Source organism: Doryrhamphus excisus, chromosome 3, assembly GCF_030265055.1.
Source record: "Doryrhamphus excisus isolate RoL2022-K1 chromosome 3, RoL_Dexc_1.0, whole genome shotgun sequence".
Taxonomy (NCBI): Eukaryota; Metazoa; Chordata; class Actinopteri; order Syngnathiformes; family Syngnathidae; genus Doryrhamphus; species Doryrhamphus excisus.
The window spans coordinates 13,099,419-13,118,313 of record NC_080468.1 but is presented as its reverse complement, the minus strand read 5'-3'; the positions used below and the strand labels follow the sequence as shown (position 1 = coordinate 13,118,313).

At 37.2% G+C, this 18,895-nt stretch overlaps 2 protein-coding genes across 6 annotated transcripts; one reads left to right on the top strand and one right to left on the bottom strand.

The window, feature by feature from the left end:
- Positions 1-655: 655 nt before the first annotated feature.
- Positions 656-14,674, bottom strand: LOC131125638 (caspase-8-like). 5 transcript variants are annotated; one of them, XM_058067363.1, is made up of 9 exons: positions 14,262-14,674; positions 13,219-13,316; positions 7,815-7,900; positions 6,267-6,359; positions 5,433-5,770; positions 4,887-4,906; positions 2,597-2,702; positions 1,969-2,518; positions 656-1,040 (listed from the first exon to the last, which is right to left on the bottom strand). In XM_058067363.1, exons 4-9 carry the CDS (start codon positions 6,272-6,274, stop codon positions 893-895), a joined length of 1,170 nt encoding a protein of 389 aa, XP_057923346.1. In that variant the 5' UTR covers positions 6,275-6,359; positions 7,815-7,900; positions 13,219-13,316; positions 14,262-14,674; the 3' UTR covers positions 656-892. The 5 variants fall into 5 exon arrangements, with proteins under 5 accessions (XP_057923346.1, XP_057923348.1, XP_057923350.1 ...); XM_058067365.1 differs by having other exon boundaries at positions 6,173-6,359; positions 14,262-14,673; XM_058067367.1 differs by having other exon boundaries at positions 6,282-6,359; positions 14,262-14,673.
- LOC131125640 (interleukin-5 receptor subunit alpha-like) lies at positions 10,873-18,687 on the top strand. Its single transcript, XM_058067368.1, has 10 exons — positions 10,873-10,887; positions 11,128-11,213; positions 12,582-12,631; positions 12,718-12,872; positions 12,958-13,133; positions 14,247-14,380; positions 14,469-14,613; positions 16,487-16,592; positions 18,192-18,273; positions 18,364-18,687. The coding sequence occupies exons 2-10, from the start codon at positions 11,165-11,167 to the stop codon at positions 18,451-18,453; spliced, it is 987 nt and encodes a 328-aa protein (XP_057923351.1). The 5' UTR covers positions 10,873-10,887; positions 11,128-11,164; the 3' UTR covers positions 18,454-18,687.
- The last annotated feature ends 208 nt before the right edge of the window (positions 18,688-18,895 follow it).

Genomic DNA, 18,895 nt, shown 5'->3' with positions numbered 1-18,895 from the left:
TACAATAATGAGAAGACAATTTACAGCATAGTATTGAACTACCGGTACTTGGAAAATAAAAAAAAGGACAACAACAGAAAAGACAAAAACAGATGTAATTTTACAAAAACAAAAAAAGTGGAATTCATTTTAGCAGCTAAAGTTGAAATATTAAAGATGTTAGTTGGAATATAATGAAAAAAAATGAATAAAATGTATTTTTTTTGTAAAATTAAGTTTAGAAAAAGGTTCTAATCTCATGGGAATCAAGTGAAAATATTACAAGCAAAAATGTAACGCTACAAAACTTAGAACTTATAAGATTAATCTGCAATTTAATGACAAACAAGCAATGAATTCAGTTGTATTTTTTTTTAAGTTGGGTTTCTAAAAAATGAATAAAATCAGTATATTATGGGACTAAAGTTACAATAATGAGAAGACAATTTACAGCATAGTATTGAACTACCAGTACTTGGAAAATTAAAAAAAAAAAGGACAACAACAGAAAAGACAAAAAGTGAAATTCATTTTATTAGGTAAAGTTGAAATATTAAAGATGTTAGTTGGAATATAATGAAAAAAAAATGAATAAAATGTATTTTTTTTTGTAAAATTAGGTTTAGAAAAAGGTTCTAATCTCATGGGAATCAAGTGAAAATATTACAAGCAAAAATGTAGAAATAAGATTTATTTGTCAGAGACTGAAAATGGCAAAATCCCGACAAGCAGTTGTTCGAGCCACTGATTTATATCCAGTATAACAATTTGTTAGGGTTATAAAAATTACATATAGTGTATGATATAAAAGGCAGATAGGTGAATAGAGTACATGCATGCCCTGATTAAACTACTCTTACCTCTCTGGTAAGATTTGGTATTATGTAATTGCATGGCTTAGGTTGATTGAATTTCAGATTTGCTGTGGTGACAACACAAGTTTCTTCCTCAGGGTGAATCGAACCTCCGGCATTTGCTTTTTTTTACCAGGGATTGGGGATGCTTCTTGCTGGCTGACTTCGTCATTGACACGGTGGAGGATGGTGACCACGTCTTCGCCCCTTAAAACAGTACATAAATAACCATTATGTTATATAATCATAATAAAAGGGGACCCATTATGCTGTTAAAATAAATGTTGTTAGCATGTTGTATTCTCATGTTCAACGATGTCAAAGTTTCAGATAATGAGGTTTGCGCATTGGGAAATGAGCACTGAAAGAAGTTTGAAATGGCTTCGAACTCTTTGTTTCAATTTTTTTTCTAACACTGGCTCCTTGTGATGTCACAGTGAGCCGGACATCCTTATATGGACATGTCGGGGTATTCCTGTGGAAGATTTCATGTTTATTTTGTAGTAAGAAAGCGGTTGTCTGTGTAGCATTATAGAGTGTGCATGCAAATCACAAGCTCACTGATGTCTGGAACATTGGTAGGCCCACAAAAAATGTCTAATGACCATATTTCCACTACCAATGTAGTGCCAAGATTGTCTGCACTTAGTAAACGTGGAGCTCTGACGTCCGGCTTCTGAGCTCCACAGCTCCAGCGGTGCTTCTGGAAAAAGTGTATCTGACAATGAGTGCTCCTCCTCGGGCAAGTGAGGTGGACGCAGCACCCTTTGTGTCTGGCTTCTCCCGAGCTCCACCACATCAACGGTGCCTACGTTACGACTCTACCAGTAGCTCCTAACCCCTTTTCAAGAAGCTCTACAAAGGGTTCATTCATTAACTCCAATACCGACAAAATTAGAAAGTGGTTTTTGGTGGTAGTCTGGAAGTACCAATGAAAGTGGAGTGTGTCGAATAAATTAAAACAGAAATCCAAGGAAATACAGCTGCAATAGGTGCAGATTCTGGAAGATCTATAAAGCTTTCTGCTTGGGTTATTGTGTGTAGCTGCTCTATAGGAGTCCACATCTCAATACAAAGAAAATGAGCACAATAGGTCCCATTGAAGTGAATGTTTTAAAGTGAAAATGAAACATACCTGGGACAACCCTCCTTCAGGTGCTTACATACAGACTGGATAAACCAGCTGACATTTTTTTTGTGTCTCATTGCTGCACAATCCTCAACAGTTGCCATAGCAACGAGGATATCAGCTTCCTCGGGAATGAAAAGGGAACGATAATCATCACTCTGAATTTCAGGTAACAACACGCCACGTTGCGTGAGAACACCCTGGCAAGCCTGGATCAAAAATACTTTGGGCCTTCCAGTGAGGGGTGACTGGTCGCTAGCCTTGAAGGTTCTAGTCATTTGCTTAATGGGGACACTTTGGGAATCAACCCCAAGGACAACGCCCTTTGCCCCATGACTGAGAACACAGCAGACAAAGACGTCGCCATGATTAGCGACGTCGTCCTGAAGATCAGTGAATCCGTTGCCGCAGAACTCCGTAATGTTTAAATCCTTCAGCGTCGCGGCGTCGCTCAGAGATCCAAAGATCTCCAGCGTGTTTTCCATCTGTTGCTTTGTTTGATCTTTACACATCAGCACTCTGAACCCAAGCCAGGTGAACACCTCCGCCAAACAATCTGCAGGAACATTTCCAGTCAGACCTAAGAATCTTGATAGTATTCAAAGACTGTGAATTTGAGTACTCGATAACATACTTGCATCTCTGTTGGATCCAGTTCTTGCGGTGCCGTCAAAGAAATTCATGTTGTTTATTATCAAACAGATGCCAACGGGACTGCGTGTTATTTGGTACGGCTCATCCTGAGACATTAAGAACATACAAAAAAAATGGGTTCCACGAGGCGAGTGACACTTAAAGGGTCCCCGATATGATTAATCAACTTTGCTTATATTCATTCATTCATTCATTTTCTACCGCTTTTTCCTCACAAGGGTCGCGGGGGTGCTGGAGCCTATCCCAGCTGTCTTCGGGCGAGAGGCGGGGTACACCCTGGACTGGTCGCCGGCCAATCACAGGGCACATATAGACAAACAACCATTCACACTCACATTCATTTTGGAGTCGCTAATTAACCTAGCATGTTTTTGGAATGTGGGAGGAAACCGGAGTACCCGGAGAAAACCCACGCATGCACGGGGAGAACATGCAAACTCCACACAGAGATGGCCGAGGGTGTAACTGAACTCAGGTCTCCTAGCTGTGAGGTCTGCACGCTAACCACTAGACCGCCGTGCAGCCCCACAAAAATGCTGCCCCCAAAAAATCAGACCTCACAATCTCTCCCGTTGTATCACTGGCCATTGTTGCGTACGTACGTGTTCCACTGCAAATGAAAATGGCTTCAACACCAGAGTCTTGCATTTTTGGGATGCAAATGTATTACTCTTTTGAACGCATATTGTTTTGAGAAGTCAAACTCGACTTAAGGGCTGCACGGCGGTGGTGTGGTTAGCGCGCAGGCCTCACAGCTACGAGACCTGAGTTCAATTCCACTCTCTGTGCTGTGTTTGCATGTTCTCCCCGTGCATGCGTGGGTTTTCTCCGGGTACTCCGGTTTCCTCCCACATTCCAAAAACATGCTAGGTTAATTAGCGACTCCAAATTGTCCATAGGTATGAATGCGAGTGTGAATGGTTGTTTGTCTATATGTGCCCTGTGATTGGCTGGCGATCAGTCCAGGGTGTACCCCGCCTCTCGCCCGAAGACAGCTGGGATAGGCTCCAGCACCCCCGCCACCCTTGTGAGGAAAAAGCGGTAGAAAATGAATGAATGAATGAATGAATGCACAACTGCAGGGTCTTGAGACACATGCTAACTCGCAAACCAGAGAGCTAGCGACCTAAACGGTAGCCTTCAAGTTATTTCCTTTAAACTTAAAAAAGCCAAAAACTTACCACTTCCACGCGGATAGGGAGGATAACTATTAACAGTTATTTAACTTTTAACATGAACATTAATCAAACGTAATAATTTTTTCTGAGTACATGATACCATACAGCATCCATATCAAACTTGCGCGGGCCGCACTAACATTAAACTTTCATATCAAGGCGGGGTCTCAAACTAGTGTCCTGTGGGCCACATTTGGCCCGCGGGCCGCGTGTTTGAGAGCCCTGCTTTAACACTTGCAATTTAATATCACACCTCAGGAAGGATTAAGCTGGGTCACACGCAGCTCATGTACCCAAGGTGACAAAACAACAAGTAACCGGAGAGGTGGTGAATGAGGCCATAATTTTGCTGGTTGTATTAGTTATTGATAGCAGGAGAATGTTATTTTAGTTTACTGCTATTTTGTTGAGATTATATTTGTTTCAAATAAAGAACTTACATAATGCAGTCTTATTTCGCACAGTGTTTATATGTGAAATACATTCAGTGGCATCACAGTAATAGAAGCATATGTCATTTATACATTAAGTTGAATAAGTCTTTAAATATCTTTTAGGAATGGTAGTTAAAAAGTCGGTCTGCAGATTTATACATGCAAACCAACAGGTAGCGCCAACAACTTCCCTCCGAGCCAAAAATTTACACAAGTTAACAACAGAGGAGGACTTACATAAGATGCCGGTTTTAAGATAACTGTTATTTCATGGATACTGAAAAACAAGGGCTACGATTATTTTCTTACTCAACATCTTGTTGATTAATCGAATAATCGATTAGGCATGAATTGATACGAACCAAACCAAATTATTCCGTAACATGTCATAAAAGAGGCAAAAACGTTGATGACGCAAAAATAATAGCTTTAAAAATAATAGGCTTGTCTAATACTTAATACTTACATATATGGGCCATTAAGAATGTTCAAATTCCATGTGTAAAACAAATTTGATATACTGTTTATAATTTCTTATAGTAACAGTTTGACCCTGAAAGGGAGGAATTCAATTTCCATAACTTCTTTCGGTAAAAAAAAATCAAGAAATTGAAAGTCAGTGTCTTTGCTTGAGTGCTATTTGCAGTTCACAACTCACCTTCTCCTGTGAGACATCATCTGTGGAAATTAGAGAAACAAAGAGTTAGGAAAACTACTGTATACTTCCTATGAATCCCACGAGTTTTGTTATTTTACTGGTAGTAATAATGATACAGTGATCCCTCATTTATCACTGTTAATTGGTGAATTAATTTTGCAGTTAGATCATAGAAAACCTTTCCTCTGAGACATCATATGAGGAAATTAGAGAAACAAAGAGTTAGGAAAACTACTGTATACTTCCTATGAATCCCACGAGTTTTGTTGTTTTACTGGTAGTAATGATACAGTGATCCCTCGTTTATCACTGTTAATTGATGAATTAATTTTGTAGTTAGAGCATAGAAAACCTCTTTATGACTTTGTAAATACATGCTTTAACAATATTATTTGTGACTATTTCTATGAAATAGTCACTTTTACACTCCTATCAAGTCAGAGGACGGCTGTTGTTAGCAAGCTATCGAGCTAACTAGTTAGCCTCTCCAATTGTAATTGTAATAGTGAGGGATCACTGTAGTGCTAACAGAGGTTTATTCCGCACCTGAACACGATGCTTGGGGGGGCTTGTGGGGCGGGTGGTTGCCAGTCAGTGCCAAGTTCTTGAGCTGTGGGAAAGTGGCTTTAACGTCTTGGTCTTTTTGCAGCACACTCAGGAAAGCACGGCAGGTGTCCTCTCCCTTGTTGATGATTTTATCCACAAGTTCCACCACATGGCCCTCTAGATCCTCTTTGCGGATACATTTGAGGTTGTTGTACTCTCGGGAGGTTATCAGGTTGTTCTCATAAACTTTGGTGAGGATCAACCGGTAGTCCCCGCACAACGTCGTGTGGAGGGATGTTTTGTTGTGTTTTATCGTGTCTTTGGCTGACATGCTGGATCTGATATTACGGACAAAAGGAAATGGATCATTCATCACAAAAAAGTAATTTAGGGAAAAAAAGCTCATGCTAAAAATTGGCTTTTTCACCGATATTACAGAGCTGAAATGAGTGGTTAGCGCGCAGGCCTCACAGCTAGGAGACCCGAGTTCAATTCCACAATCGGCCATCTCTGTGTGGAGTTTGCATGTTCTCCCCCATTTCATTGGCGACTCCAAATTGTCCATAGGTATGAATGTGAGTGTGAATGGTTGTTTGTCTATATGCGCCCTGTGATTGGCTCGCGACCAGACCAGGGTGCCCCGCCTCCCGCCTGAAGACAGCTGGGATAGGCTCCAGCACACACCCGCAACCCTCGTGAGGATAAGCGGTAGAAAATGAATGAATGAATGAACATCATACCAACAGTAAAATATGGTGGTGGTAGTGCGATGGTCTGGTGCTGTTTTTCCTGCTTCAGGACGTGGACACATCAACACCCGGGCTAAAGAGTTACCGTGACATCAACTACCGAAGCTAGCAGCTCCCGTGGTGCGTTCAGGTACCCGACCAGCTTAGTACTTCCGAGCCATGCCCGCCTCACGTCAGCCTAAATAAACCAGAACAGAACAGGGTATAACAAGGAGTCTTTTGTACAACTACACAACAAATGACAAGAGGTATTGTAATATGGAATTTTTTTTTTACATGTTTAACCCGTTTTACATTTTAATGCATAAAAAGAATCACATAATATTTGTTTAAGTCATCAAGTTTTTTTTACTTTGTCAGGAAACTCTATTTCAACAAAATAAAACCAAAAAAATAATTTTTACTACATTTTAAAATGGTCTGGTTGGAATTATGACCACTGTATTGTTAGGGTCGGTTATAATAATATGACTATAAAGCAATATTTTGAGCCAAAACTGAAATCATAAGTGTACAATTAGCCAACACAATGACAACCAGCTCCTCTTCTCATCATGTATACTTCAGGGGATTCTCATTTTCTGGTTTTCCAGTATACCAGCAGGAAAAACAATGTCCAGACATGTGAGGTGAATTCACTCATTTGATTGGCTGATTTCACATTTACAATTTGTATCATGGAAAGAATGGCAAGAAGTACAGTGAACCAAGATCTGGACCTGTTCTGCTTTTTGATTTCAGTTTATACTAGTTCTGTTGCTGAAAACCTTTTCTTGACATTAATATATATGGGTCAAAATTCACCCCCAACACCATAGATGTTTCTTTAGTGATTAATACTAAAATGAGAAAAGAAATACAACTAATTGATTTAAGAGATATGTTCTATATCCCTCAATAATAGCCAGGTAACAAAATAATTAAATTTATTAATATGATTCTTTTGAGGTTAATTTTACCATTTTTGGAAATTGAAATGGAGGTGTATAGTGACAAAAAAAGGCCTACATGCCCACACCAAAAGTATTAAAAGCAACATTTTCATGGATGAGGAAGCCTAAGAAGGTAACCAAGACATGAGAAACAAATGTGATGGTTATTGTTTTTAGTATATTTTATAGCTGATTTAATACATGGGTCAAAACCGACCCGTTAACATAAGAGATGATACCAGAAAGCTAACACAAGAGGAAGGTTAAGTGTTTTTTAGACTTTTTTTTTTACCCCCCCCCCCCCCACCCCCTTTTTTTCCCTCCACCTGGATATTGACCAGTGCTCCACCAGCGGCCGGGATAGGCTCCAGTACCCCCGCGACCCTCGTGAGGATAAGCGGTAGAAAATGAATAAACCTTAGAATAAACCTTGGCTCTATGGAGTGGCCCGTCTGTCTTGACTCAACGTTAACCGCAAAACACGCTACCAAAGTGGACTAACACACTGCCTGCAGGGTTCAAGAGCGCGCGGTGCGGAGGATTATAAAAGCCCAGAAGATGTCCACGATCGATCGTGCCGCCTCGGGAGATTAAAGACCATCACAGGAGACACCCACGCACACTCACTGTTCAACCAGTTCAGGCAATTCATTCAACGATGTACAGCAACAATGAAGGTAAGTGGTGTTATTTTTACTTACCACTTTTCTGCAAACCGACGCTTGGTTTTCGCTGTCTGAACGCACGGAAGTTCCAGATGATTGCTTGAAGAGCGACGATGGGATGTCTTCAAAGAAAGAAGTAAAGTCCACAGAAGAAAGTATTTAGCAGCCAATGAGAATCGTGCTTCTGATCCCCCCCCCCCCCCCCTTAGGGCGTAAACCCATCCTTTTAGTGGTGGAGCGGTTTGGAATCAGCGCACTCACCTGTGGCTCGGGTAGATACTAATATCAATACCATCGATACCAAGAACTGGTATCGAACCGATACTAGCGTGATACGCTTCATATATTTGTGTTTATTTTCAGAAATATGGTTACATTGTTGGTGAATAATTAGCAAAATGACAATGGATTTGAATGAGAGTCATTTTTTAATTTACATATATTGCGCTATTGCAAAATTTAAGTCAATCATCAGTATTATTTTGCGGGGTTTATTACTGTCTTACATTGTTTCATTTTACAGGCGCAGACAGAGGCAAACACAGAAATGATCCAAAGCCACAAACACCATAAAACAATGGTCTGCTAGCAGACAGCAAGTCAAAAATAACACTATTATGCCACATCTTTGCATGGTAATGTTAGCATGCTAGCATTCCTACCATGCTAACATTAGCATAGTAGTGTTTCTAGCCATTTTTATAGCGAGACACAATTATGCCACATCTTTGCATGGTAATGTTAGCATGCTAGCATTCCCACCATGCTAACATTAGCATAGTAGTGTTTCTAGCCATTTTTATAGCGAGACACACAATTATGCCACATCTTTGCATGGTAATGTTAGCATGCTAGCATTCCTACCATGCTAACATTAGCATAGTAGTGTTTCTAGCCATTTTTATAGCGAGACACACAATTATGCCACATCTTTGCATGGTAATGTTAGCATGCTAGCATTCCTACCATGCTAACATTAGCATAGTGGTGTTTCTAGCCATTTTTATAGCGAGACTCACAATTATGCCACATCTTTGCATGGTAATGTTAGCATGCTAGCATTCCTACCATGCTAACATTAGCATAGTAGTATTTCTAGCCATTTTTATAGCGAGACACACAATTATGCCACATCTTTGCATTGTAATGATAGCATGCTAGCATTCCCACCATGCTAACATTAGCATAGTAGTGTTTCTAGCCATTTTTATAGCTAGACACACAATTATGCCACATCTTTGCATGGTAATGTTAGCATGCTAGCATTCCTACCATGCTAACATTAGCATAGTAGTGTTTCTAGCCCTTTTTATAGCGAGACACACAATTATGCCACATCTTTGCATTGTAATGATAGCATGCTAGCATTCCTACCATGCTAACATTAGCATAGTAGTGTTTCTAGCCCTTTTTATAGCGAGACACACAATTATGCCACATCTTTGCATGGTAATTATAGCATGCTAGCATTCCTACCATGCTAACATTAGCATAGTAGTGTTTCTAGCCATTTTTATAGCGAGACACACAATTATGCTACATCTTTGCATGGTAATGTTAGCATGCTAGCATTCCTATCATGCTAACATGAGCATAGAGGGCATGCCTAGCCATTTTCATAGCTAGGCACACAATTATGCCACATCTTTGCATGGTAATGTTAGCATGCTAGCATTCCTACCATGCTAACATTAGCATAGTGGTGTTTCTAGCCATTTTTATAGCGAGACTCACAATTATGCCACATCTTTGCATGGTAATGTTAGCATGCTAGCATTCCTACCATGCTAACATTAGCATAGTAGTATTTCTAGCCATTTTTATAGCGAGACACACAATTATGCCACATCTTTGCATTGTAATGATAGCATGCTAGCATTCCCACCATGCTAACATTAGCATAGTAGTGTTTCTAGCCATTTTTATAGCTAGACACACAATTATGCCACATCTTTGCATGGTAATGTTAGCATGCTAGCATTCCTACCATGCTAACATTAGCATAGTAGTGTTTCTAGCCCTTTTTATAGCGAGACACACAATTATGCCACATCTTTGCATTGTAATGATAGCATGCTAGCATTCCTACCATGCTAACATTAGCATAGTAGTGTTTCTAGCCCTTTTTATAGCGAGACACACAATTATGCCACATCTTTGCATGGTAATTATAGCATGCTAGCATTCCTACCATGCTAACATTAGCATAGTAGTGTTTCTAGCCATTTTTATAGCGAGACACACAATTATGCTACATCTTTGCATGGTAATGTTAGCATGCTAGCATTCCTATCATGCTAACATGAGCATAGAGGGCATGCCTAGCCATTTTCATAGCTAGGCACACAATTATGCTACATCTTTGCATGGTAATGTTAGCATGCTAGCATTCCTACCATGCTAACATTAGCATAGTAGTGTTTCTAGCCATTTTTATAGCGAGACACACAATTATGCCACATCTTTGCATTGTAATGATAGCATGCTAGCATTCCTACCATGCTAACATGAGCATAGAGGGCATGGCTAGCCATTTTCATAGCCAGACACACAATTATGCCACATTTTTGCATGGTAATGTTAGCATGCTAGCATTCCTATCATGCTAACATGAGCATAGAGGGTATGCCTAGCCATTTTCATAGCGAGACATACAATTATGCCACATCTTTGCATTGTAATGATAGTATGCTAGCATTCCTACCATGCTAACATGAGCATAGAGGGTATGCCTAGCCATTTTCATAGCGAGACATACAATTATGCCACATCTTTGCACATCTTCCTACAATTTCTCCCAATATTTTTACTTTATCATTGAAAAACTGCTAATTTTTCCAATTTTGGTGTTCTTTTTTTTGTCTTTATGCTTTCTTATCTTAAGCATCAGTGACCTCTGGCTGTTCCCTTTGGATGTAGTGACCAAATACTGAGCACTAACATGCTGTAAATTTCTACATTTGAATTCTAGTACAAATAAACAATGTTCAAGACCAGAAGCTGCTGGTTTCGTGACGCTGGTGCACTGTATGTGACGTTGTACTTCTGCTTTCCACAGAAATGTATTATCTTCTGCCAGAGTGCAAAAGACAAAGCAACACATCGGGAGGTAATAACTTCTTATTGTTCTATTTACAATCCTGATTATTTGAAGTCATACTTGAAGTATATCATAATTTGTCGACAAGAGGAAGTTGGATTCAACTCACAACTAAAAGTCAAGGGAAGTAAATGTGCTCTCTAATGTTAAATGTAGTCATTCATAGAGATATTTACCATTTTTCGGCTTCTGAGTTTTACAGGAAGTGTGAATTTGACAGGAAATGATTGAGCACTGCATGGTGTACAGCCATGGTCTCTCTTTGTTTGTGTACACCAGGTTGGCTATGAAGCTGGCTCCTCTTCTTCTGCTGATTCTCTGGGCCTTTCAGAGTGGTAGATGATGATCTCTCTCTCTCTCTCACACACACACACACACACACACACTCACAAATACATAACCGGGTTGTAAGCAAACAAACAAAACAATGTAAACATTCATAATCTCCTTGGTGGAGGTAAAAAATGAATGTTTCACTAGTCTAGAAGAGTGATTCCCAACCATTCATTCATCGATTTTCTACCACTTATCCTCACAAGGGTTGCGAGGGGGGCTGGAGCCTATACCAGCTGTCTTTGGGTGAGAGGCGGAGAGGCACCCTGGACTGCTGGCCAGCCAATCACAGGGCACATATAGACAAACAACCATTCACACTCACATTCATACCTATGGACAATTTGGAGTCGCCAATTAACCTAGCATGTTTTTGGAATGTGGGAGGAAACCGGAGTACCCGGAGAAAACCCACGCATGCACGGGGAGAACATGCAAACTCCACACAGAGATAGCCGAAGGTGGAAATGAACTTGGGTCTCCTAGCTGTGAGGCCTGCGTGCTAACCACTCGGTAACCGTGCAGCCGAAATCCCAACCAGACTGTCAGAAATTAGCCAATTTCACGTACTTGAGTTTAACTGCCTCACGTGCACTCGACGAAAGCTCAAGTTTCACTGACTCATGGGTGCTTGGTGAAAACTCGAGTTTCACTGACTAGAACGCTCAACGAAGACTTGGGTTTCGTTGACTCACGGGCACTCGACGAAGGCTCGCATATCTTTAACTCACGTCTACTCAAAGAAGGCTCAAGTTTCACTGACTCAGGAGTATTTCATGAATGTTTAAACTTCATAAACTGACAAATAATCGATGAAGTCTCAAGTTTCACTGACTATGAGCGCTCAACGAAGACTTGGGTTTCGTTGACTCACGGGCACTCGACGAAGGCTCAAGTTTCACTGACTCAGGAGTATTTCATGAATGCTTAAACTTCATAAACTGACAAATAATCGATGAAGTCTCAAGTTTCACTGACTCATGAACGCTCAACGAAAACTTGAGTTTCGTTGATTCACGGGCACTCGACGAATGCTCGCATATCTTTAACTCACGTCGACTCAAGGAAGGCTCAAGTTTCACTGACTCAGGAGTGTTTCACGAATGCTTAAACTTCATAAACTGACAAATAATCGATGACGGCTCGATTTTCACTGACTCAAGGACACTGGACAAAGGTACTGCAGTGTCACAGACTCACAGGTATTTGATGAATGCTTGAGTTTCACTGAATCACTTGGCGCCCGACAAAGGCTCGAGTTTCAGCTACTCAACAAAGACTAAGTTTGACTTAGCAACAACTCAGAACAAATCATTAAAAACTAAAGGACTGTCCATAACTTAACCTAATACACATATGGTATTTTTCAGCAGAGGCCACCAATTCTGAGGTCTGTAATGATGATCAATCGATTAATAATGTAAGAAACACATACTTCACACTCTTCACTCCATCTTGTGTGCAAATATAAGGTCCATGAATGTGTCATCCAATTGGATGTTCCAGCTCCAAGTGTTGAGTTCCTCAGACCCAGACTATGACGTAGTTGACATTGAAAAGAACACAAACTTCTTCTGCGGCCTTTACCCGACAAATATACTCAACTGTTCCTGGACCTTCCTCGACTTACAGCAGGATGCTGAGCTGTATGTTTATATCAGGTACTTTCACCATGAGATGTACATTACTCGACCCCCACATGAATGAGAAGAATACTAGTACTTATATTTACTTCTACTCATGCAGTGTTTGTGACAATACCAGCACAGTTCATCCCCTGAGTCTTGTGTCTGAAGAACATTTCGGATCAACGTCCATGGCTTTGAAGGAGCATGAGATGCTGCATGTCGTCTTGCATTTCAACGTGTCCTTGCAACACACGTGGGCGGTCTACAGTTACGTGTACGACACCGAAATGATGGGTAAGGACCACGAGACACAAAGTCTGAAATGAGGTATTGTTTTGATCGGAAATACCGTTAACAGTGCATAGACTTTCAGACCTACCTTAAATACTTGGATCCCGTATCATCCCCTCAGACTAGAGCTGATGAACTGATGAAGAGAACCTGAACAGTCCAGTTGCGATCATGCAATACCCTAACCTGGTTGAAAGAGAATATTCACACCAGTTTATCATAAACAATAAAGTCGCATATTTACAAGAAAAGAAATCATAATATTTTACGAGAATAAAGTCTTACGCCCAATTCTTCATTTTGCATTTTGAAGCTCAACTTAGAAAAAAGTTGTACATTAACGAGAATAAAGTTGTAAATTTACGAGAATACATTTGGAAATTTACAAGAAAAAAGTTGTCATCTTACGACAAAAATGCTGTAAATTTATGACCAAAAAGTTGTAAATTTACAAGAATTTTTTTTGTAAGTTTATGAGAAAAAAGTAATAAGTCTTTGAGAATAAAGTTGTATATTTACAAGAAAAAAAGTCGTAATATTACGAGAATAAAGTCTTACATTTACGTAAAAAGTCCTACATCTATGACAATTAAATTGTATATTTAAGTTGTACATTTACAAAAATAAAGTCATAAGTTTATACAAGTTGTAAACTTATGACAAGTTGTAAATTTACGACCAAAAAAGTCGTTTTGAAAGAAAAGTTGTATGTTTACAGGAATGAAGTCGTAAATTTACAAGAAAAGTCATACATTTATGAAAATGAAGTTGTAAATTTACGACCGAAATAGTTGTAAATGTACAAGAAAAAAAACCATAACATTTATGAGAAAAAAAGTCATAAATTAACAACAGTGTAGTCGTACATTTACAAGACAAAAGTGGTAAAATTTATGAAAAATGTAGTAAGGAAAGAAAGAGAATATTCACACCAATTTATCATTGCGTCTCAGTCATAACTGTAAGATAAAAAGTCAAAATTGTGAAACAATAATTGTGTGGATTGTCAGTTCAGTTCAGTTCAATTTATAAGCATAAACAAGAGCATAAAAGAAACAGACCACAAAAAACTGATTCCCAAACCAGCTGGTGTGATTGTGTGTTATTGTGCCACAGAGGTGTTGCCTCCACCTGGAAACATCTCCGCTTCAGTCAGAAATGAAGACCTGGTGGTGACCTGGCAGGTTCCCCGCGGTCGAGCTTACTACAACCCTTCCTGTTTTGAATACCAGCTGGATGTGGGAGACAAGGTAACGTTTTGCATGTGTAAATGATAGTTACCATAGCGATAAATATTACTGTAACCACTCTTGGACTCATTGGTGGAGCTTCAAACAGGAAAAAGCCAAAGTCCTGGGCAGCCAGCTTTCTTATACTGTGCACAATGTTGATCCATCCTTCACCTACGGCGTGAGGCTCCGGGCCAGGAAAATGTTCACTTGTTTAGGATCACCACAATGGAGCCACTGGAGTAACACTGTCAGTAAGTGATAAGAATAGAATAGATACCATGTCCATCTGTCATGATGGAGGCTTGTTACACCCGCAAACGTAATACTGAATTTCCTGCAAATGTAAAAACTATTACATTTGCAGGAAATTCAGTATACTGAATACTACGTTTGCAGTAGGCAAATTTTATTACGTTTGTGGGAAATTTATTATTTATATGTAATGAATTTTTCCACAAATTTTAGGCAAATTTTTAGGCAAATTTTATTACGTTTGTGGGAAATTTATTATTTATATGTAATAAATTTCCCACAAATTTTTAGGCAAATTTTATTACGTTTGTGGGAAATTTATTATTTATATGTAATACATTTTCTCACAAATTTTTGGCAAATTTTTAGGCCAATTTTATTACGTTTGTGGGAAATTTATTATTTATATGTAATAAATTTCCCACAAATGTAATAAAATTTGCCTACTGCAAACGTAATATTGAATTTCCTGTAAATGTAAAAACTATTACATTTGCAGGAAATTCAGTATACTGAATACTACGTTTGCAGTAGGCAAATTTTATTACGTTTGTGGGAAATTTATTATTTATATGTAATGAATTTTTCCGCAAATTTAAGGCAAATTTTTAGGCAAATTTTATTACGTTTGTGGGAAAGTTATTATTTATATATAATAAATTTCCCACAAATGTAATACAATTTGCCTACTGCAAACGTAATACTGAATTTCCTGCAAATGTAAAAATTATTACATTTGCAGGAAATTCAGTATACTGAATACTACGTTTGCAGTAGGCACATTTTATTACGTTTGTGGGAAATTTATTATTTATATGTAATAAATTTCCCACAAATTTTTAGGCAAATTTTATTACGTTTGTGGGAAATTTATTATTTATATGTAATAAATTTCCCACAAATGTAATAAAATTTGCCTACTGCAAACGTAATACTGAATTTCCTGCAAATGTAAAAACTATAATTCAGTATACTGAATACTACGTTTGCAGTAGGCAAATTTTATTACGTTTGTGGGAAATTTATTATTAATATGTAATAAATTTCCCATACATTTTAGGCAAATTTTAGGCAAATTTTTAGGCAAATTTTATTACGTTTGTGGGAAATTTATTATTTATATGTAATAAATTTCCCACACATTTTAGGCAAATTTTATTACAAATGTAATAAAATTACATAATACTGAATTGCCTGCAAATTTTATTACGTTTGTGGGAAATTTATTAAATGTACTGAAATTCAGTATTACGTTTGCAGTCGGCAAATTTTATACAAATGTAATAAAATTTTATTACATTTTATTACTGCAAACGTAATATTGAATTTCCTGCAAATGTAAAAACTATTACATTTGCAGGAAATTCAGTACATTTAATACATTTCCCACAAACTTTATAAAATTTGTAGGAAATTCAATATTACGTTTGCAGTAGGCAAATTTTATTAAATTTGTGGGAAATTTATTACATATAAATAATAAATTGAACTGAACTGAATTTCAGTACATTTAATAAATTTCCCACAAACGTAATAAAATTTACAGGAAATTCAGTATTACGTTTGAAGTAGGCAAATTGTATTACGTTTGTAAATTTATAAATTTTATTACAAACGTAATAAAATTTGCCTACTGCAAACATAATACTGAATTTCCTGCAAATTTTATTACATTTGTGGGAAATGTATTACATTTGCAGGAAATTCAGTATACTGAATACTACGTAATACTGAATTTCCTGCAAATGTAATAGTTATTACATTTGCAGGAAATTCAGTGCATGTCCGGTGGAATGTCGATGAGAATCCGCATTTTTGATAGATTTTGTAATCATTTGAGTTTACACTCACTATATGAATCTTTCTTCACAGTGATAGAACAGACATGCGAAACAGTCAACATTACGGTGATTGTCTTAATTACACTTGGAATACCCATGATCCTTCTGGCTTTGCTGCTGTTTTTCCGTCATCAGAGGTACACCCCATCTTGGTCTTTAATGTGTATCAACTATTTGCATGACTTTTATTTCTTTCTTTCTTTCTCTTATTTATTGTCATAATATTACAACTTCTTTTCTTGTAAATGTACAACTTTATCGTAAATTCAGAAGTCGGAATATTACGAGAATAAAGTCTTACATTTACGGAAAAAGTCCTACATGTATGACAATTAAGTTGTATATTTACAAAAAAAAGTTGCACATTTATCAAAAAAAAAGTCATAAGTTTACAACTTTTATAAACTTATAAAAGTTGAAAATATATGATCAAAAAGTTGTTTTAAGAGAAAAGTTGTACGTTTACAGGAATGAAGTCGTAAATTTAAAGAAAAATCATACATTTATGAAAATGAAGTTGTAAATTTACAACCGAAATAGTAGTAAATGTAATAGTAAATGTACAAGAAAAAAAACATACATTTATGAGAAAAAAAGTCATAAATTAACAACAATGTAGTCGTACATTTACAAGACAAAAGTGGTAAAATTTATGAAAAAAGTATAGTAGTAAATTTATGACAAAGTCGTAAGACAAAGTGAAGGTTTTTGCAATAAATTGCTTACTTAAATTTTTTTTTGTCTCACTCCCATTTCTTCATTTTGCATTTTGAAGCTCTACTTAGAAAAAAGTCGTACATTAACAAGAATGAAGTTGTAAATTTACGAGAATGCATTTGGACATTTACAAGAAAAAAGTTGTCATCTTACAACAATAATGATGTAAATTTATGACCAAAAAGTTGTAAATTTACAAGAAAAAAATTTGTAAGAAAAAAGTAATAAATCTTTGAGAATAAAGTTGTATATTTACAAGAAAAGAAGTCGTAATATTACGAGAATAAAGTCTTACATTTACGGAAAAAGTCCTACATTTATGACAATTAAGTTGTATATTTATAGGAAAAGTTGTAAATTTACAAAAATAAAGTCAAGTTTATAAAAGTTGTAAACTTTTGTACATTTACGACAAAAAAAAGTTGTAAATTTACGACCAAAATACTCGTTTTGAGAGAAAAGTTGTACGTTTACAGGAATGAAGTCATTAATTTACAAGAAAAGTCATACATTTATGAAAATGAAGTTGTAAATTTACGACCAAAATAGTTGTAAATGTACAAGAAAAAAAAACATAACATTTATGAGAAAAAAAGTCATAAATTAACAACAATGTAGTCGTACATTTACAAGACAAAAGTAGTAAAATTTATGAAAAAAGTAGTAAATTTATGACAAAAACGTAAGACAAGTTTTTTGCAATAAATTGCTTAAATTTTTTTTGTCTCACTCCCAATTCTTCATTTTGCATTTTGAAGCTCTACTTAGAACTTCTTTCAAATCCAACAATGGAAAATGTAAATTCCTGCAATTTTTTTGCAACTAGCGTTCCAATTTTGACCAGGAGTGTATCTACATTCTATAATAAACATCATTATTTATTTGTATTTTTTATGCTTATCTATTATCCACTTTGACACTTCCACTGTTAGTTTAAAAATCCAAATGACCTTCACTCAATCAAATGAATAACTGAATAATTTTCAACGTTTATCTTCTCAAATGTTTGCTGTTTTTAGGTTGGCAGAGGTTCTCTATCCCACAATTCCCCGCCCTCCATTAAAGTACAAACATTTCCTGGAAGAAAGCAGCTCATTGAATGTAAGGGCATGTCTGCACACACAATCTACTGTGGATCTCCATTCACACATCAAAACACTCACTCAGGTTGGTGCCTTTTTTTGTTTCCAGTTTTATCATCCGTTTTCCTCGGTGAAGTGTGAGGAGGTGATCACGGTGGTGGAGGAAACGGAGCCAGACAAGCCTGGAAAGACATTTTAAAATATAAAATGTAAAATGTCAAATAGTGTATTCACTTTATCGGCGTTTATCTCTTTGTTTGTGTTCAAAATAAATTGTAAAGTTCTGAATAGATTTGGATGAAATTGTCACAAATGGGATATTGAACAACTGATTAAATTTTGGAGGTGATTTGGAGGGAATTTAGCCTTCCCGGTACATTGTTATATCATGTTAGCATTGCTACCATGCTCATTTTTTTGCTATTTCATGGCAGACACATATTTAAGCACTCAGCAGTATTATTCTAGATGTTAGCATGGTAATGTTAGCATATTAGCATTGCTAGTATGCTAATATTAGCATTTTAGCCGTTTTTATAGATGGACACAATATAAACATGTAGCACTATCATGCTAGGTTAGCATGCTAACATTAGCATAGTAGCATTTTAACATTGTAACATGAGCATACTAGCATTTTT